The 21,919-nt window shown below is 41.5% G+C and overlaps 1 protein-coding gene across 2 annotated transcripts; it reads left to right on the top strand.

The window, feature by feature from the left end:
- Positions 1–802: 802 nt before the first annotated feature.
- miga1 (mitoguardin 1) lies at positions 803–21,790 on the top strand. Of its 2 annotated transcripts, none has more exons than XM_066692590.1 (16): positions 803–948; positions 2,759–2,946; positions 4,335–4,515; positions 4,664–4,794; positions 5,088–5,220; positions 6,115–6,251; positions 7,090–7,213; positions 12,908–13,008; positions 16,599–16,717; positions 17,378–17,450; positions 17,571–17,657; positions 17,744–17,842; positions 17,948–18,082; positions 19,264–19,317; positions 19,518–19,634; positions 20,855–21,790. In XM_066692590.1, the coding sequence occupies exons 2-16, from the start codon at positions 2,848–2,850 to the stop codon at positions 21,071–21,073; spliced, it is 1,809 nt and encodes a 602-aa protein (XP_066548687.1). In that variant the 5' UTR covers positions 803–948; positions 2,759–2,847; the 3' UTR covers positions 21,074–21,790. The 2 variants fall into 2 exon arrangements, with proteins under 2 accessions (XP_066548687.1, XP_066548688.1); XM_066692591.1 differs by having other exon boundaries at positions 811–916.
- Positions 21,791–21,919: the final 129 nt, after the last annotated feature.

The following is a 21,919-nucleotide window of genomic DNA, read 5'->3' as shown; positions in this document are numbered from 1 at the left end:
CCCTCTGGCGGGCAGTGCGAGTCGGGCAGTGCGCACCGCAGCCCCGACGCCCCCGCCTGGCAGAGAGCGGAACTGCAGGATTGTCCAGGGATGAAGCGCAAATAAAGGCGTTCAGAGGTCAGGGGTGTTGGAGATTTTCTTTTGTGCAACACACTGTTAGAGAAATGTGTAAATAACAGAGGCATACAATACCAGTACGGACGCATTTGGTCCCAGTCATACTTTTGTTACTAGAAGGAGGAGAGCAGGAAAAGAAGAGGACTCATAATATCACAGCAAGTTTCATTAGTATTACAATATGCTTATACTGTAATTGCTTCACAGCATCAAAGCATTAATCAACCAATTCATGTTGACTGCCAGAGTTGCCACAGACTGCTTCACACGCTGAAGAAAACAACACAAGCTTGTGCTATAGTAATACAAAGAGAAAAGTAGACCTTTCTTCATTCCTAAGATCACAAATATGAAGTTTTTCTGTGCAACAAGCAGCACACTAATAACAGTACTGTATTTTATTTAGCTGAGGCCTTTATATTCACACTTAACGAGGAACTATACAAAAAAGCTACACAGTGCTTCCGATCAACAAAATACACTGCAGGATACAGAAGTAGTTCTCATGAATGCAGGACTAATCATTTAGGATCCATGCTGTTAATAATTAGGATACAGTCAATGCAAGAGACCCCCAAAACGGATAGAAAGACAATAATATATATAATATATGATGGGGTGCAGACCTGAGCATGCTCGACATACATGTGGGGGAAAGAGCTCTGGTGTAGTGTGCAGGGGTCATCGAGTGCCCTTTGACCCGGCAGCAGTTCAGAGAGGGACGCAGGCTGCTGCTGCTGCTGCTGCTGATCTGCGGCTCAATGCAGAACTGCAGCGGGAGGCTGAGCTCCAACCACCGGTGAGCCCCAGCAGCTGTACCAGGGTGGCACGGTAAGGGTGGCGTTAAAACGGGGATGTGAGATGGATACTTTGCATGTATATTGTAGCGTTTTGCGAAATGCCACGATGGCCTTTGCCTGCGCTTGGCACCGAGCTGTATTTGGGAGGGTGTGCAGTCTGGGCGCGATCGCTGAAGTGGTGCTGGCACAGCGGGCGCCCAGGTGCTTGTATTTTATTGTCTTTTTTGCCCGTTTCTGTGCTATGTCCATTTTGTTCAATAATGCATCACAAACCATACTATTCCAGCTGGTTTGCACGCTGGTTTTATTTTCATTCATTCCCCAAAGTAGCTATAACTGCGTAATCTGCGGGTTACTGCTGACTTCTGATGCATTTCATTTATGACGTTGACGTTATTTTAAAAGCCACTTTATTTGATGGCACTGATGAAACGTGTATGCGTTTTATATTTGTTTCTATAATGCTGAAAGTGCACAGTCTAATTCGGATCTAAGGCGTAATTCAATTAACACTGACATTTCCATTTATTAACTACGTTTTTTTTCTTTTTCGTTTATTACGTTTATAATGATTGCATTGATTTTTCAGTGTACTGCTAAGCTACATTTATTTTCTGCATGAACTTAGTTTGTAGAGATAGTGTAAGAGATGTACAAAATCTGGTTTATTGTAATAACCTTCTTTACATAATCTGTGCTGGCATAAGCGCAGTACAGCATGCAGATTCACAATGAATAATGCTCGTGTATTAAGTGCTTCCAACTGTTATCATTATAAATATTTTAAATGGACTATCAGTATAGTCCATTACTAAAAAAAGCTAATTAAAATATGAATGTAAAAACAATTATACAACTGTACACCATTAGCACAATATTATATTTTTACTCAGTCATCTCTAAATAGCAAAGCTGTTACAACATGCAGATATTAACCAACAAATAATAATTAAAAAACTAGACTAACTGATGACAGCCAGTGTATTTCCCAGGTCAGTGATTTGTGACCTGTGCAACATGCTTTCATTTCCTCTGGGTGCAGAGGAAATTGGGAATAATGCGCTTTAAAACATCCTGTTGCGTTTAGCTCCTCAGACTGATAAGGGACGTTTAATCGTGTGGCTACAGGCATTACAGTCCTTGCTTGGGAGCACTAATTGAATGCAGTGATCTTTGTGCTTTGTGGACACAACTATTGGACAGTTCAACTAACCCTACTAATATCAAAAAAGATCAACCTTTAACAAGGTGAGGCTGTTTAGGTTGTTTCTAGGTAATCACTATTGTGGCTTGGCTTTGTGGTTCTTGGCAGAAGACAGTAAGTAGCGCAATAGATTATTTCTACGATTACACAATGTGTAAGAAGAACGTACTGCATTGATACTGTTTTAGTAAAGTATTAAAATAGCAATGGGATTATAAGACAATGTAAATATTGTGTATATTACAGTGCCCACAAGAACCATTGAGATCCATTGGCTAACGGTATCTACCTGTCTCAGTGTCAAAACACAGAAAGAGAAGTGCTATGTACAGCCATAATCTGGATTAGGAGTTAAACCAGATTATTGTCCAGAATGGATTTAAAGAAATGTCTTAAACTGGCTGCAAAGCCCTCTTTCAGTATCTGCATTAAACTTGAGGTAAATGACTGTTGAAGAGAAGAAAGTATTCTACAGATTCAGTTGGCACACAATCATAACTGTCTCTGAGGTGAAATCATGTCTAGTAATAATTGTGATGGGCTGTATGGTTAATACTGTGATGTAATAAAGCTGTACAGTTCTTGAAATAGCAGTAAATATTACATTTGTATGCATTTATTTGTTCTTTCTCGGCAGGAGCTTCTTTGAAACCTAAACGTGACAGCTGTGGCCGCGATGGGCATTGGCTAGACATCTGATTAAGGAGATTATGGAAGACAGGAACAATGACAGAAGACACACTGAATAACTCCCCGTCTCCCTTGAGAGCCGTGGCCCTGCGGGTTGTCGATCTACCTCTGTCCTTATACAACTCCCTCCCCCAGGTAATTGGGCCCTCAGCAGGAAGCCTGTGTCAGCACTTGGTTGCCTTGCCATCGATCTGTATAGAAAGCTGTTTTGTGGGCTCCTCGGGGTCAAGGCAAAGATTTGATTTTGGATTTTCTCATCACGATTTCAGTACGGCTCCGTGTTCCCCGCATGCTGATTCATCACTGTTTACATGCACATCAATTAATTGTACACATAAGCCTTGGTAGTGAAGTTTTAAATAAAGTAGCAAGCTGGTCGTGAAATGCATGGTCCCCCCACACAATCCGAACAGAAGCCTGCCGTGGGATTCCCTAACGGAGGGTGGAATCGGTGCTCATTTTGCCTGAACCGAGTCCGTGTGTTGAAACTTCATAAAAAGCACGTCTCTGTCAAATGGTATTATTGGCGTATATTGGCAGGCATCACAAGGGCAGCCAAAGTCGGTCCTAGGGGGCGAGGGGAGTATGCGTTGGTGCTTCTTTGGCATTGCTGATCCAAAACATCTGTTTAATACAACTCATAAAACTCCCGCCACTCAGCGGCCACGTGTTCCCCCAAAGCCAGATTAATTTAGAGCCACCGTACTTTATTATTCATGAAACTCTAATAGCTACAGACCTGAGTTATAGATTGAAATACTACAACCGTATCCGTATGTGAAATACAGCCTCCTTCTTTGGAGTTTTCCCTACTTTAAATTCATCCAAGAGGGCTTTTGATTTCCAGCCTCCGTGTTTTTGAAAGCTCTGAACCAGCTGTCTGTGATATTGAGATCTGTGTACCCTTTCAAAACTAATTAGACTTCCCTGTGTTCAGACACGAATCAATGACATCGCTATACCGCAGCTTCTTTGTGAAAGCTATATCCTGCTCTTTGGTGTTAGCATTGGAATTAGTCCATTATTCCAGATTAGACATAAGGGTGTGTTAATAGACACAAGATCCACTGCTACTATGGATATTTTAAAGTCTATTTGTTGTACTTTGGGATGAGTATTCATTTATATTATGTAAGGCATGTAGGTTACAGAGTTGTGTAGTTAAAAATGCATGAAAGGGATTAAGCATGTTCTGTTCTTTTCCAATTACAGCGTTTGTACATTTTGTTCTAAAGAGCGGGAAAGAAAGCTTAGAATAATAATTAGTTTACACAAGGCGCATTTTGAGTTTTCTATCATTGATTATATTTGCAGCTCTGTCGCTCTGCACAGTTATGTAATGTTTGCTTGTTTGTGCCCCCAGGCAGCTACTTTTTTGACAGCGAGCCCAAATCTATGTTCACTTCAATCCAGTCGGTTTATAATCCCTTTCCATATTCTCACTTTTTTCCGATGTACTCCCACCTGTTTATGAGATCAGCCCAGCCTACCGTCACTGATGGGGGGTCTTGGTTTCCCTTCAGGTCAAATTCAGCCCAAGTGTAAAGAAGCTGTTTGCAGTGACCGCCTTCGGGGCTGTCTCTCTCATTTTCCTCGCCCGTCACTTCAAAAGACGGAAAGGGAAGACAAAGAACAAGACCCAATCGCCATGGGAGCAGGAGAATTATGTCCCAGAATTCCTCACCACCGCTGCTTCAGAGAGAGGTAATGATCGAATAATGATCTTCTGTTCGCTGTAAGAGCAATCCAGGCACTATAAAGTCTTTCTCTCACAAGCGTGCAGGACTTCCTGTCAGGCGGATACAAAGGTTTTTCATATGATGTTTCTCAGTTCTGTTTCTCTCTTCTGCAGATTCAAGTCGTTGTAGTAGTCGACAGAACCTCAGCCTTTCATTAAACTCCAAGAGCTGTCAGTCCTGTAATCTCTACCCCAATGGAGGACTGTACAGCAAGTTTTCCGATTCGGCACAGAGTCTGGCCTCGGTACGTTTTTTCACTTTCCTCTGAGACATCGGTGCAGACACTTGTTCCCAGATGTTATTGTCCTGGTTACAGTATCAGTCTATAGCTCACCATTTCTCTATATTGTTATTTAAATATATATGGGTTCGTGTTGAATTAGATGTCAACATTTTGGCCTCTGCCTATAAACAGTGGGATTCCATTAAAGCAAAAAAGACAGCTTCATCAGCGTCTCTCCTCCCTGCCTTTGCATTGTGCTGTCCTCAGCAGGATCAGCTGAACTTATCTGCAGTTCGGCTTGTTCTCTCCCTAAGGTGAAGAGCGTTAATTCTTCAAACAGCTGCGCTTGTGCCAACAACTCGAACTCCTGGGACAAGGCAGCCGAGGATAATGAAATCAATGTAGTCAACATCCCAGTGACGACTCCAGAGAACCTGTACCTAATGGGTGAGGATCAATTCGCGTCCCTCGTCCAGACCGTTTCATTTGTTGTATTGACTACATTTATTTAGATGTTCTGTTAAGGAACCATTACAATATATACTTTCATGTATGTCAGATCCTTATATCAGGGCTCTCAAACTCCATTCCTCATGGACTAAAGTCTGTCTTTTACTTTCGGTTCCAGATGAGTCTCGGATGAGTGCTCCGCTGCAAAATGTAGAGGCATTTTGCATGTGGGTATTTAAAAGATTCGCAAGAATATTCTGAAAACAAGTAAAGGTTGCCCTAAATGTTAAATGTTAAATGTTTTTCTCGTTAATTCATAAGTAGAGCAATTAAGAAACTTGACAGCAGGGTTGGAACAGAAAACAGAAGACACAGTTGTTCCCCTTCAGGAATTGAGTTTGAGATCCGAGGGCTAGATCACTGCACTTGTATTTGGGTCCTACCTCCAGGCCTTCTTCATGCACATCATGAATCTATGTTTAAACAAAATATTGAGTAGATGTTGTCGATTACAAATGCATTCTACTACTAATGTGGGAAAAAGAGAATATTAGTATCTTATTTATTGACTGACAGAAATGCTGGTCCTCTTTTCGGCGATGTAGCTGGTTAACTGCCTGAAGCTCATACAGCACGCTACGATGTGAGCTGATTCATGTGCCTTATGTGTATGATGTAGGCTCACATGAAGAAATAAATATTCTGGACATGCACACTCATACATCAAGTGTCAAGTCGGTGCCCTAATGGAGGAATCACAATATTGCTTCAGGCGCAGTTTTGGTTTGCCTTCATCGTGAATTTCCAGGTCAGAGGTTGTAATTGTTGAGTTCCTGTTTGCAGAAGTGATTTGTGTGTGTGTATTCTGGTCTCGCTGTGTGTGCGGTGCAGGTATGGAGCTGTTCGAGGAGGCCCTGCGCCGCTGGGAGCAGGCGCTCACTTTCCGCAGCCGGCAGGCCGAGGACGAGGCCAGCTGCAGCTCCATCAAGTTGGGAGCGGGGGACGCCATCGCGGAGGAGAGCGTGGAGGTGAGGGGTGGGGCTGAACCGAACCACGTTTGAACTTTTTTGGTGTGGCTGGTCTGAGTTGCTCCCTCAGAAGAGCCACTATTATCCCATATATATATTGTCCAGACATTGTTTTCTGACAAATGCAGAGGGTTCACAGCCCTAGTATCCCTAGTATCAGGCAAACATGATCAATACATTAGAGAAATCTGTGTGTCAGTAGGATATTCATCGCACTATTATTGTTCCAAGTGCTGTATAAAGTGTGCAGAGAGAGAGTCTGAGAAACGTGGCCCTGGGAGATGTCATGTCTTAATTATATTCACTGAAAATAATTTGCTATATTGATTTCAGCAGGAACTATGGGAAATTAATTAATCTTTTCTGTTTATGGAGACTCTTCCAGTAGAGGAAGCTGAATGCAGTTTGCAAATATTTAAATAAAGCCATTAATCTCACTGTTGCAAGGCATGGAGAATGATGTAGAAATAGAGGATTAGTGGAAGTAGGATTTCCTGAAGCAAGAGAATATAATGATTGTGTTAATCATACAGCTAAATATGGTGTTTCTGGGGGGAGAGGAGAGGGGGCAACATGAATATTTTGTTTCTCGTAGACTTTATCCTCCATGGTAGGAAAAAAAACTTGGTTGGAAAAGGACAGATTGTATTTTTGATGCCAAATATCTTGTCATATTCCATTTTGGTATTAAAAATGCATTTTTACAGTACAACCAGTCATCTAGTTTGTTTGATTCATTATTTGAATTCTATTTTGCAAATGCTGCCAAATTAGTTCCTTTGTCGGGAGACAGTGTGCCATTGCCCCGACTGTCTCTAAAGCTGCGTGTTCCCTGCAGGACATCATTAGTGCTGAGTTCATCCATAAGCTGGAGTCGTTGTTGCAGAGGGCCTACCGCCTGCAGGAGGAGTTTGAGGCCACGCTGGGAGCATCGGACCCATCCTCTCTCGCTAATGATATCGGTGAGTCAGTCAGCACACAGAACAGCTCATCAGTTACTCGCTGCCGGGTAAAACATCAGAGGACAAAACGAGGGAACTCGAGCAGAGCTGCTCAAACCAAACGCCACATACTCAGATTGTGTCCACATGTCCTCGTGTTTCTTATTCGCCCATGTCTCTGCACTGCCCTCAGTCCGGTCTACCTATCTATGATTTTATTTAGAGTCAGGTTTAACGAGAGATAGTGGTGAGAAGGTGTATTGTAAGGACAAACTTGGATTCTTTCACACAAGTTTCTCTGCTCAAAACAGAGACAGTATCTGATACTTCAAGGGAAATATGATCCAAACTTCAAAATACATATTCCACTCAAAAAAGCTGAAAAACAGAAATCCCTTCAGTCTGGGGGCTCCATGCAAGGTATACAAAAACTTTCAAGATATAGTTAGAAGGCAGTATGGAAATTAATTGGACAATTGGTGCTCGTGAATGTCTAGCCTGTGACGGGTCAAATACATGAGGCTCTTGAGGTTCTCTGACTATAAACTGGATTGCAAAATGACTGCAATTCATGCCAACCCTTGCTGTGATGCCAATGTTCTAGAATCATTCTGGCGTTTATTGTCCCATTGTTATCAAGATTTTAAATTCTTTATTGAAGCAATGTACAGCATGAGAGTAATTTAAAGTCATTTCACAGGTCATTTGCTTTCTGGAAGCTGGTGTTCCGTACTTCACAAAATCAAAGATGATAACCTTTTCATGTACAAATGTTTAACCTTTATAGTCTTGCCTAGGTCACCTGCTATTATGAGACTATAACTTGTATCTGTAATCTAAAACAGGAAAATGGTTTAACTGCTGCAGGACCTGCACCAGCTGTGATTTTTTTATTTTATTTTTCGTGTCCACTCAATGCTTTGGATTGCAACTGCTGCCTCCTGAGAATAAAAATAGACTTTACTGCAACCTTTCAGTTTCTGTGTGGGAGGTTAAAATAAATCTGGTATCTATTTGCAGTCTGGTTACTCTGCCATCCCAGCTGCCATGTCAGTTACAGTGTATTGCACACTGACAATGTGAGACAATTATTTGCAGATTTGCTTTGTCTTTGTCAGCTTGAGGAAGGTGAAACCAAACAGTGGCCGCATTTCAGATCTCAGATCAAATCTCACATTAAATGTGAAGTATATTTTAATCCTCAGTTATTGTTCATGGGCAGGGTTTTCCAAAATCAGATAAATGAAAATCTGCAATGATTGTAAGCCGTTTCAGGAATAGCAAAACTGTATGGAAGTGGCTAGATCTTTAATGTGATGAAAGCTTTAGTGACAGGCAGTCGCTCATAGAAACCAGAAAACAAAACCAAGAACAGCAGGCACCTTTATTTAATTGCTTAAGGATCCATCCACCTGTCACACAGCATATGTGCACAACAAATGGAGCAGTCATTTATGCACTTTAGCAGCAGGGTGACTTTGTGTCGGCTAGCTGGCGGTCACATGTCATTCAATACGTGAAGATGGGCAACACCACTTTATAGGAAAAAAGAATGGTTGTATATCTCTTCCGATATTTGTTTTTTGTGTAACCTAGAGCTGTGTTGATTCATAGTATCATAAGTCAAATGTTTCATTCCTAATGGTGATACATGTAGGTTGTTATGGGACTGCAACAGAAATTATACTGGTAAATGGTGGTGGTCTTTCATCATAACTTCCATTTGCAGCCTCTCACAGGATGGAGAAATTAGGGATTTATTTTTCATAGTGCTGAGGTTTGATCTTCGCTGATTCTGTGTGTGTGTTTTTTCAACATGGTGCTCATTGTGATTTGGTCTTATTAAAGTGATTGGCCAAGCCTGCCTCCTCCGGTGATGGATGGTACGGGGGGTCATGGGCTGTGTAGTGTTTGTTTTTGTGAAGGGCAACCTGAATGTCAGCACATATTTGTGATATTTAAGATTATAGTGTACAGCCGAATTTTGTTGACTTCTACGTGGGCAGCCTGTACAAATATTCTGAGAAAAGCACTGCCAAAACAGAACACCTCTGGGATGAACTTCAATGGCAGATTTACACTGTATGAGGAATAGCACATTATTCCTGTGGTCATCTATCTAAAGGATTCTCTATTAACATTATTAATAACATTTAGGAACCCAGAGTGAAGTATAGGTCACATACAGAGGCCTGGTAAATTGGGATAAGATATTTTGATCAAGCTTAAAATGTTCTACTTTTCTCTGTAATTTGTAAAACAATCTATATATATATATATATATATATATATATATATATGGGAGCATGTCCTATCCTTTAATTGTTCATTTGTTTTTCTTGGAACTCATGTCCATGCCTCAGCAAGCTTCACATTCATCTGCAGCGTTTATTTAGAGAGCTGCTGTGACAAAGAGACCGTGAGTGAGCCTGCCTGTCTGCTCTGCTCCCCTGAGAGAGGTCCTCACCAGAGGGCAGCACTGTGCCCCGAGCCACCACCATACACACTGCCAATCTCCCCCTGAGAGGAGAACAGGCAAATATAGCACTGGGCAGCTTCCCTCACATTCCTCTCCGTCACCCAACTCAGCAGAAAGAGGCAACTGCCCCGTGCGGACAACCATACAGCGATCGCCCGTGGAAACGTCCAGAGACAAAGGCAGAGAGGAGTATGGCTGATGTTTGTTACAGAGAGCTGACCCTTGAGTTTGTGTGAACCAAAAGATGCGTTAGGAAATCATATACACTATCTTTAGAGGCAGCCGTTTGAATTTGATCAACCGTCGCTCAGTCACTGGGTGTTAGATATTATTCCACATACTGTTTTAACCGATATTGACAAGCTGCTTCAGCCATGACAACGTGATTGGCTGAAATCATCAATAGAATCACTTTTGAATGGGTGGTATGTAGGTATATTCTTTAAATGGATCCATTAGAGCATTCTGTCACAGTTATGCCCTTTCTTCACTATTCCTTACCCTGGTATGTGTCTTTTTTTTAGGCTGGGTTTAGGAAATGGGAGTACATATGAGAGAGGACAACCCAGGTGCCTTTTTGTATGTGACTTTTCACAGCTGTCCGTTTGTATTATTTGCATTTATCTGAGTCTTGTAAGAATAGCTGTAGTGTGTCTTACACAGTGAATTCGCACCGCAATTACCCATCAATCTCCTTTATAGCCAGTGCCGTTCTCCACCCTTTGGTGTGTGACTGACTGTGATATTCAGAACCTGAACTTCATGCTGATATGAAATCACAATATTAGCTTTCAAGGCTGTTTTGCATTTGCACAATCTGCACGTTTGATAGGATCTCATTAACCATGGTGTATAAATGGAAGCCATTCAGGTGTAATTCCACAAAGTTGTTGTTTTTGTCCAATTTAGAGTTCTTTAATGCTGGTGTGCAATCTGAAACTGGATCATAAAAAGCAGCTGAATGAGATTTATTTTAAAGACCGGGCCTTAGAAAGTAAGCTTCACAGCAGAACATGACTCAATCATAGTGCTCCACACTGCGGCTCTGAAGCGCTAGGGATCATCATGAAAGTTCACACGCTACTGGGCATGTTAAAGCACTGAGTACAACAGACCGGAAAACAGTAGTTATGCCTGATGTCCATTAAAATGCTGTAATTGCTCATTTCCAAGTCAAAGTATTCATTAATTTTTTGAGTGTCTGTGTGTCAATGAATTCCACATAGACGCAAGCTCGATTCTGGCCCGGCTCAAGAGTTTCCTAAGCCGCAGCTGCATTCCTTGAAGGCTGGCTCTACCGTCACATAATCGTAACTGTTTACTGTGCTCTATACACACTCCATTCCTCCTGCCCGGGTTCACGGCAGAATGCATCCCCTAAAACATCTTTACGCGGTGATATCAACAGCATCTGCTTTTCTGCTGTTATAAACATAAAACAAACCCTTTTAAAGGGATGTAAAAACTGCTGTGTAGGTTGGGAGAGAAAAGAAAAAGCTCTGGTTGAAATGGATGATATTTATGTTGAGATCAATTAGTTTCACTGTTAGTCGCATGGACCTCTGCCAGCTGTAAATTGCTTAACAATAAGAGAATTTGTTCCTTTATGTGTCACTCACTGCAAACTACATATAGGGATCTGAACAGAAAAATTGTCTGTGTTATGTAAGGGCCCTCGACACGGTGTAATTTACTCAGAGTTCAGTCTGTGAACATTGCTAGTTTAAAGATGCCATGACTACACAAGGGATGTGCTTTACCATTCCAGAAACATGTGCTGCACAACATGGGGCTCAAGTGCTAATTAAGACAACATTAGTGATGGGAAGTTAGGCTTGAGTACTGAGCCACGATATCACGTAGAACTTGGTCCTTCATCCGGTATGAGAATAGCCAGACTGAGCTACTTCAATCACTCAACGAGGACTAGCATCTTAGGAGGCGCTGGGCCTGCTTTCTCAACCAGGTCAACCTATTCCCAGTTCATGAGCAATAATCAGACCAAATTTCTGTCTTCACTGTCTTGTTTACAGAATCATATCAACCTATTTTTCCCTACGTTGATTTGAAAACAAAGCAGGAATTGGCAACTTATGCGCTGAGATATTTCAAAGAACAAAACATTTCACAATTCTTTCCTTGTTCCTCTGTCTCGAGGGGATATCTCGGTTTAATAGAAATGCAAAGAAATTCGGATGTATTATGTAAAATATGAGGCAGTGTGATTTTGTAGAAAGTCGCCAAACCCTGCCAAAAATTGGGTTTGCCGCACAGCAGTACCTGAGCTCAAGGGAGAGGTATGTGTAATCGACGAGTAAACGGTTTCATTGAACAGTCTGGCATCCAACCATGTGTAGCTTGTAAGAGTTCCTTATTTAGCTCAGCCATAGTAACTGATAGGAGTGACATTAGGTAGCTGTAAACTGATATGGATAGGAAATGGAGGCCATCATGTAGAGGCCTGCTGTTAAATACCAGGCAACACTAAAACCAGACAGAATCCCATTGAATGTGACGCACAAGGGCTTACATGATGAGCTTCAGCAGGGGCTTTGAAGGGGCAGCTTGGGAGAATTTCTGTGATATAAACCAGGAATTCCCGACTCAAATAAGGTCACGGGCTGCATGGATTGATGTGATAGACCTAGACCAAGTTAAGCAGTAGCCCAGTTATGAAAGAACTTTACCGATCTCAGATCAGCTTCATACTTCATACTTTTCATTTTTCAGATATCCTTGGATCTGATCTCATTTAGAGCCTGATTTTCTGATGCAGGAGGATTCTGGGAAAGTCCCAGTGGTGTCTTTCTGTTTCTAAGGTGTTTCCTCAGTATTATATGAGTGCTACCAGGAATTTCTACTTTTTGGCTTTGCTATCCTTCCACTGACAGCATGTGTGAACATCTCCTCTTTTGAACAAGTTAAACTGTAGCAGTTTTTTAATGTATAGATACTGAAACACATTTATCGTCAGTAGTTCTGTTATCTCTGTTCTAAGTAAAGCTGTATGTGTATGCCCACAAAAAATATATTTGGATCTCCTTTCCTTATTCCAAAGACCAGAATAAAGTTAACATCCTGCTTTGAGTCTGGGAACACACGGGTATAAAGCATATCTGAAAATGCTAAACATTTTTAGGGCAATATTAGTGCTGCTGGGGTCATTTTTATTTATTTGTGATTAAAAAAAAAAAGTTAAGAAAAGATATTAAAGTCTTCCTTTTTTTTCATTGTAGATAAAAACACTGACATCACAGTGAAGGAGGATGTAGAGGATTTCTGCCTGAGGGACACGCTGAGCATCGCGTCTACAGATTCCTTCGTGTCCGCTGCTGAGGTAAGAGAAATTACAGAGGCCTTGTAGACACGATATCAGGTCAATTCCCACAGTGATCTGAGCTACAGGCAAGAATGTAAATAAGCATATAGGATAGGAAGCCCAGAGCCTTTAAAAGTTTTGAACGAACTGAGAGAGGCTTTAACAGATTTTGCTTGAATGGGACTACTACAGAGTACAGACTGCGTTCGAAGATAAGACAAGTCTTCATGTCCTTTGACATAAGCATGAGAATTAAATCTTCTACCTGTGGTTTCAAGGAACTGTGTCTAAATATTCCACTTTCTTTGAAAGATGGGAATACAAAGACTGCCAGGAGACTGAAGCTTATTGTTTTGGCTGATGCCAGAGTTCCCTGAGCAATATTCCCTTAAAGCTTGGAAACCAATCACAGGCCACCCAGGTGCTCATTTGGCAGGAAAACGCCAATACTGTCCCTTCATAAAATACAGGCTTTGGCCCCTACCTGCCTGAGCCTTGCACAATGTTACATGCTTATAAAGTCTTTAAAAACTGGGCTTATCAGGATATCGCTAAAATGAAACTCAATATTTTTATGTTATCATTAAATATCTGTTGTTTTGTTTTAGTTTTCTACAATTCTGAGATATCGGCCATAATTATACACAGAAGTTCCAATAAGGATTGTTATTTTTTCATGTTTTTAAGTATTTTTTCCCCACTGTTTTCACTTATTCATTATTATATTTTGTAACAATTCCTCAAAATTAAAGGAACTCCCAATTGAAATAAGTGATAGGTAACCAAGCTTACAAATTAACCATTAGGATAGTGATTTTAACACATTTGTAATGTAGTTAAACACTCCTGAGAGTATTTAGTTTTTGACATTAAACTAAAGTGACTATATTATAATGTATCATGTGTAGTCACCACCGTGACCTGTGTGATATTTATTTTCAGTCATCGAGGCATCAAGCATAGCATTTTGCATCAGTTTTATTTCTGGTAGTTGTATCATCAACTGCTGGCTATTAAAAGGCTGCATTAGTTTAATGTCTTGCCCGGAAATATGTCTCCAAGCTCAGTTATTAGCAAGTAAGCAAAAATGACAAGCAAATGAGATATGAAATGGAAGAAAACAGATTTTTTTTTTCCCATTCATGCATAACCCTTTCTAGGCACAAAACACACATTTATTTACGTGATCTTTATTTTTCACGTACAGTTAGACATGTCATGTCAATAAAATAAAATCATTCATCCCAGTTGTTTGGGAGCAGCTGCCAGTATCATATCTGTACCAGCGCAAGTGCAGAGTGAATTGAACAGGTGTACTAACATGAAACTGTACAGACCCTTTCAGTATCCTACCAGGAACTCAGTGGACAGGAAACCGAGATAATTCTGTGTAGCTTGCGGAACAATGAGCATCACCGACATGTTTTGTTTTTTGCTATAATTTGGAAATGGCAAAGTGATGTGCCATAACATTTGTCAGTTAATGGATCTTCTGACAGTCATGAAGTGGCAGCTGGTGGCAGTATCCGACTCCTGTTTTTTGGTTGTCATCCCTCTGTTGACGTGTTTTCACAGCTGTGGGTCTATTTAGGGACCCGTGCCTCGTCTCTGCAGGCCGACCAGCGAAGTGCCAAGACAGGCCAAGGCAGAAGGGGCTTGACAGGAGGGAATAATAATAAAGATTTGCATTATTGTTCCCACTTTACAACACATGAGCAAGTGGACTGAAAATGTTTCTCAGTCAACACTGTTTCACCCTGAATACTGTGCAGTCGTCTATGTTTCTCATACAAAGGAATGTAGACCACAGCCCAACTGTGTTGTAGTTTAGATTTGTGGATGTGGGGATTGTATGACAGACAAATTGATGACTCACAGTTGAAAGACACTGGGGTTGTAAAAGGGTAGAGAAGGCAAGAAAGGACATTTTCAGCACCTGTGAGACTTCAGAGACCTTAATATATGATTGCGTTTGAAGTTTTACATCTGAACACTCCCACATGGAGAGAGAGAACAAGCTGACGTCCCACGATGATGAATTCCCATTGTTGGAGAATGAGCAGTACAGGAGCTAGCTTCCTCTGAGCTGTCCTCAGCTCCACTAAATCCTCCCCGCCAGACCGAGAGTGGCGCGGTGCGCTCCGACACATGCTGGAGTCATTAAAACCAGAGCGCTCCGTTTCTTTTCTGGTCGGCCTCAGAAGATATATGTTAACGCTGAGATGGGAATTCTCAGTATTTGCGATCGCAGAAACACATGTTGTGCACCTTCAAGTTGCCGTTTCTCAAATGTGCATGTTTTTTCTTGAGCTTTTTGTATCAAAAAGTATCATACATACAAATATATATATATATATATATATATATAAATATATATATAATACTTAAAATCACTTTTGAACATAGTAAAATAAATGTATAATGATATCAGATTAATATATAATTTAATGTTTAATGCATCTTGCAAGTGGAGTGAGAAAATTGCCTTTACTTACTTGTGTTTACTGTACTTCCTGTTCAACTCTGTTGCTGAGAAAATGTCCCTGAGTTTGGGTTCTTTTGAATAGAAGGCATCAAAGTATTTGGCCAATTAAAATGTGTCATCCTACAAATCTCTTTGGAACAACTCTTTATCTCCTCAAATTAATTATCTCTGTTCTTTGTCAGGGAACTCTTACTCAGCTTTCTATATTATACGAAATAGTCTGAATTTGGTGAATTATAACAGTGCCTTTGAAGATGGAAGGTATTACATATCCATTACTTTCTACCCCTAAAGGATCCCAGTTAAAAGCAGCAGCTGTGACTTGTGGCTTTGACTGCAAGCGCGCACATTTCTTAAATTCTAGCACCAAGCTCGCTGCTCCCGCTGTGTTTTTTGGGGACTGCTGTGCGATTCTAATCACCTATGGAAAAGACACCATGTGCAGCAGGATGCCTTCGCTGGACACAGATGTCCCCCAGTCAGACTCCCCGCTCTGTCAGTAGTGTAATAATAGCACTCTGTCCTGACGGCAGCCCGCTGATAGGGGCCTGGAATGTAGATAAGGTGGCATTCCAGGAGAAAAGACACGGCCTGATTAAAGTGGGTCAGTGATAGTCTGCAAATCTGAGAAGCAACCAGAAATAGAACATTATAGCAATGTTGCATGCATTTCACTGTATATGCATTCATTTATAACCTTGGTACTTTGTCCAGCTTCTTTCTCACAGCACACATGTTAAATTATTATTCTTGCTGGTGCCATTTCCTTAGTTTGTGTCCTCACAAGTTGACAGCAAAGATAGCGTCTGTCAACTCCCAATCCCTCACACTTGTTTTTCCAGTTAGATTTACATTTAGCAACCCTGTTGACCCTTCATTTAACTCCTCCGCTGTTCAGTTGCTGCATAACTCCCAGAAAGGCTAGAATCAGCTTCTGAAGGAAATGGATTTCTCCAGTGAGCAGAGAACTGCATCTGCTCAGATCAAGTGTGAACTCAAAGGTCTTATACAGTTGACCCGTGCAGCCCGTGACTAAAGGGAAGATGCTACAAGAAGAGTCCCTCTTTCCTTATTTCTCTTTCCCTCTCTTAACACTGAATTGTCTTCTCTTTCTGTCTTGAAGCTCTCTGAGCACCGGGAGCTGCGCAGTGCCTACGCCCTGGGCTCTCTGTGTCACTACCCCCTGTATGAGGACGCCCTGCAGCTGGTGGAAGAGGGGAAGGTCTCCTGCAGGGTGCTGAGGTGAAGACTTCTACAGCCCCTTTTTCACTCACGCTGCTGGTCCACACACGCACACACACACACATTGTGTGGAGCATCAGGAAACTAGGTAGATCCTAAAACCATGCTGAGAATCGTTCCATTCAGTGCTGTGCTGCAGGAGGCATAGATGTTTCCAACAGACTGTTCATAGGTTCTTCAAACATAAACGTGACCTCGCAACAGTAGTGTTTGTGCTGTTTATTTACTTTTTCTCTTCTTAAACGCCTTCACTTCCTTTTTCAAGTATTTGCAACTATTCATCTCTCATTGGTTGCCCTGAAAGAGGGAAGCGCCAAGAAAAGGACACTCTTGACCTTAAATTATACAAGTCTGGTTTTATAAATATACACATACATGATGCTTCCCACAGTTTATTGAGTCCAGAACAAGACACAACAACAGCACGGCACGGACAGAAAACAGGACGCCTGACTTGAGAAGTGCATTTATATTTTTAAACTTGTCTGTATGTGATTTACCGTCGAGCCTAAGTCTGATTTAAAGTTGAGATAAAAAAATACTTCTTGTAGTGAGTATTTTTTAATGAATATACTCTTAAAAAGGAATATGAAATTAGATAAAATCACAATAAAGATGGTAGGGTTCTGGTTGTTTTAAAGCTCACCTTTTCTCTTTCAGAACCGAGATGCTGGAGTGTTTAGGGGACACTGACTTTCTGGCAAAGCTGCACTGTGTGCGTCAGGCCTGTCAGGTAACATCTTAAAAGAAGCCCAAACTTGAATATATACACCTGTCACTAGGAATTCTGTCATCTTGACGTTCTTCTTCAGGAGTGCATTCTTCTGCTTCAGCGCCATGTTGTCTTCTTCAGGTCATCCTTTCCGACAGAGCGACGCAGACGTTTCTGTGTGAGACGGGGAAGAAGATCCTTTCTGCCATCCTAGTGAAAGCACGCAAGGTAGGGATTGTCGGCAGTCTTGACTCCGTATTGCGACAGAGCGGGCTGTGGCTATGGGCTCTGACTGGAGTGTTTTTATTTCACAGAACCCAAAGAGGTTTGAAGATGTCTTTGAAGAGATGATGGACTTCCTGGAGAACACCGACCACTGGGACAACACCGAGCTGGAGCTGGCCACGAGAGGAGTGAGTTGTGTCCCTTCTCCCTGGCACAGATGTTCCACAGCTTAGAATAACGCACAACGATGGATTATAACCCTATTTGATGTTTTTGTGTATTTCCCTTCACAGGTTAAGCATTTGAATTTTTATGACATAGTCCTTGATTTCATTCTCATGGACTCCTTTGAAGATCTAGAGAATCCCCCCATTTCCATTCAGAACGTGGTGAACAATCGCTGGCTGAACAGCTCCTTTAAGGAAACCGTGAGTAGCGCACGATTCACTCCATACGACACGCGCATCCCACCCTCAATGAGCACGCGTGGTTTCAATCATGGTAGGCCGCAACCATACATTTCACATTCGGGTGATGTGTCCTGGCATTAAGAATACATATCTGGGTTGGTAGAAAAACTAAAGATGAACTCCTCAAAGCTAACTTGGACCTGAAAGTGAATTTCCACTTGTTTTGGATATGTCCATGCTGTGAAAACGACAGCAGGTTATTAGTAATAAACACTTTAAAAACACTCTTGTCAAGTTTTGTCAGGCGATACATGTTTTTGCAAACCATAACAACATTGTGGGAAACTCTGAATCCATTTATCTTCACATGATTAGGGTTTTGATAAGAATGTGCCAGTAAATAACTCTTATAATCTCTCTGACACTCATGAACCAGTTATGCAGTCTCCATTACTGTAAGGCACTGTCTTGCTGTCATAACATTTGTGAAACGATACATGGTTTTCAACTGCAATAGATGGATTTATAGTATTATATAGTAAATGTATATACAGCTGGCATATGTGTATATTTCATTAATGGGAGAGTGAACATGGAATGATTAATGACACGTCAGCGAATATCAAGCAGAGATTTGTGATAATCCTACGTCATTCTGCCGACAGAGTGACTGACCGGATAACCCTGTTGTTGTTTTTTTGAGCACTGTGATGCAGGGATATTTGTTGGGTCTTGATTATTTGTAACCTTATTTGGGAAACTCTGGGAACAGGAGCGCTGCAGATGGGGAGTGGAAGCTCAGATTTGGGCCCAAATTCCAGTTTGCTCTTTTTTTTTTGGTACAAAACAATGTGAAGTATTTCTGGTTGCTCACATTCTTTCAGCAAATTCAGTTGGCAAGGGGAATGCTGTTTTGTGGCGTATTTCTTAATTTATACCATCCTTTACAAAGGTCGTCTTTAATGTTGCAAAGTGCATAGCCCTTTATAACATCCTCACCCCCTCCCCCCCGAGCATGGGTGTCATTGATTAGCCTCCCCGGGGTGACCAGTGGAACAGATAATAAGACTTCTAGGACACCGACCGTTAATTTGAATCAGGAAATTCAGGAGAATGGAGAATTGTAGATGTTTGTTTCTTCTATAGTTGTCTGGTTGTCATTGTGCTTTAGTTACTGACATAGTTTTCTATGTTCACAGGCGGTGGCTTCAAGCTGTTGGTCTGTCCTGAAACAGAAGAAACAGCACATGAAGGTAGAGTTTATTTTTACTTTGTTTTTGATTAATAGATGCAATAGATATGGATGCAAGTTAGGTTAAATCAAACCTTAGGCACAGAGATATGTAAAGTTAATTTTACTTATAGTTAGATATGCTGTATTTATAACAAAATTAATATCTGTACTATTGTTTTATATATATACTGAGGATGTACCTTTGTGTCTTTAAAATAGGTGCCGGATGGATTTATTGCGCACTTCTATGCTGTTTGTGAACACATCAGTCCTGTTCTGGCCTGGGGGTTTCTTGGGCCCAGGAGTTCTCTCCATGATTTCTGCTGCTTCTTTAAGGTGTGTTTGTGTCTTTTATCGCAAATCCAGTGTTGAGACCTCATTATCACCGTCTTATTGGGAGTGAAACAGACAGCCCTGCACTTTATCAAACGCCTGATTTCCATTGCAGTTGTGTTTTCTCACACAAAGAAAATCATACTCTGAGTACCAAGAGTTTTGTCAAATCATTCCACACTCCTGAAGCCATAGACTGCTATCCAGGTTCCTTTTTTGCAAATGGGTCAGAGTACTGGGGATTAAAATAAGACTAAACAGCTTAATCATTCATTTTTTGAATGTGGAAACTGTATAGCCCTGGGCATTAACTACATTACTCATTTGGCACCTTGAAAGTTATTAAACACTTTGTTTCATATCCAAAATTCAAGTTGTTTAGATTACACAGAGGAATGTGTTTGGGGTACTTCTGTCTGGGCCAGGATTCTGTCACTGGTTTCAGGAGGATGTCTGAGCCTTTTCCTTTACCTTTCGGCTAATATATACACAAGAATCCTGAAGGAACGTTTGGCGCAGTGGGTTATAAAACTGCCCAGATCACAGGCGCGTGGTACACAACACCCAACAGATAAGCGGTCACAGTATGTGTCACTGCAGTGTGAGGTTATTGAGGGGACTCCTTGTGTAAACTCACCACGCCGAGCCTCGATATCCCTGCGCGACCCGTTTGTTTAGCACAGGACAGAAAGAGCTGGGATTGATGAATGGAGGGAAAATATGGAAATGCAGACATTTAAAACCCAGCAGCTGTGAACCAGGGATACAACATTTTGCCATTCTATCACATCTTCCAAAGTCGGTCATGAGCTACTGCTGGAAACATGAAGTGTTTTGTTGTTTTATTGCCAGTACAGACTGTTATACTCGGTACCCCTCGCACAGACGCTGAACTTGGCACCACTACAACTCTCAAACAGTACATGGCTGCACACTTGTTGCCTTCAAATAGTCCTTGAATGCCTTAGATTAAAAATAAATAAAAGCTTATTTATAACAGTTTTTTTATGGATTTAATTGGTTTTCTTTCATCCCCTTCCTGTTTAACAAGTATCGTAACACATTATTTTATAAGAAATATTTTGTTTTACATTATGATATCCTATTAAGAACAATACATTTGACTACAAACTACATTTGAGGGCAGAGAGAACCTTAAGACTGGACAGTTGTGTGTGTCTGCCTGCTCATGCATGATGCCCTTATGTTTGCCTCGGCCTCAGGACCAGGTGCTGTTTTTCCTGAAGGACATCTTTGACCTGGAGAAGGTGCGCTACTCCAGCGTGGAAAGCCTGGCGGAGGACATGCTGCAGCTGCTCCACCGGCGCTCCGAGCTCCTCCTGGCCTACCTGGGCGCTGATGTCCTGCGGCACGTCAACGGTTGCGTCAGTGGCCAGGGCCCCGTGGTGCCCGGCGGGCTGCTGGAGGCTCGAGTGCAGTGAGACCCTCAGCCCGCCTGCCCACCCACCCACCCACTTGCTCACCTGCGCTTCACATCTCCTCCTCCTTGCCAGCAAACCGTATGATAGATTGGCGTGTTGTAACAACTTCAAGATGCTCAAGCAATGCCCGATCAGTGTGGACAGTGTGGGTTTTTTTTTCCCCCCTATTGTAAAAGTAACTTTTGACTGCTTTTGTTTCAGCTTGAACCTGTACATATTTCAACAACAACAAAAGAAAAACATCTGCTCTGAAGAAGCAAAGAGTCATTATTAAAATCCCTTACTCTTTTTTTTTTTTTTTCCTGACCAGTTCATATACAAATCTGCAGTTTTATCCCGGTGTCTGTATTTATTTAAATCTGTCATACCTCCAATATTTGTGCAGCACCTTATATTGATAGAATTTGCCAAATCTGTGCTGTGATTATATCAATATGGCTTACTCTATAGGCTGTACTGTAGATATCTGATCTTGTATGATGATTGTATGTATAACTGAAGCCACGTCGCTGCTTGATATGCCTTGTCAAAAACAATACGATGTAATCTCCAGACCTGCACTGCTACTGTTGTCGGTTCACACTGGACTTCATTCTGCTGGGAATCCATTGGTTCTGTTAATGTCTCAATACTGTCGGCTGGCATTTTTATTCTAAAGTGCAGGGCTGCTGTGAATGTATCATTGTCTCAAATATAAAAGGCCTTACTCTAGACTTTGCAATTCGTACGTTTTGGCATTATTTCTTCTCAATCTTCCACATTCCCTAAACGCATTTGGGGGGGGGGGGGGGGGATGCACTTGCTGGGTTTTTATCCGAAATGAAACGAGGACCAGGTGTCAGCCAC

This window comes from Amia ocellicauda, chromosome 19, assembly GCF_036373705.1.
Source record: "Amia ocellicauda isolate fAmiCal2 chromosome 19, fAmiCal2.hap1, whole genome shotgun sequence".
Taxonomy (NCBI): Eukaryota; Metazoa; Chordata; class Actinopteri; order Amiiformes; family Amiidae; genus Amia; species Amia ocellicauda.
This window is presented reverse-complemented; position numbering and strand designations above follow the sequence as displayed.

Bases quoted from the DNA above. Each gene is read 5' to 3' on its own strand.
- miga1 (XM_066692590.1), top strand. From the start codon at position 2,848: ATGACAGAAGACACACTGAATAACTCCCCGTCTCCCTTGAGAGCCGTG. The intron at 13,009-16,598 runs GTAAGAGAAATT...TCTGTCTTGAAG, and splicing joins CCTTCGTGTCCGCTGCTGAG to CTCTCTGAGCACCGGGAGCT. The intron at 16,718-17,377 runs GTGAAGACTTCT...TTTCTCTTTCAG, and splicing joins GTCTCCTGCAGGGTGCTGAG to AACCGAGATGCTGGAGTGTT.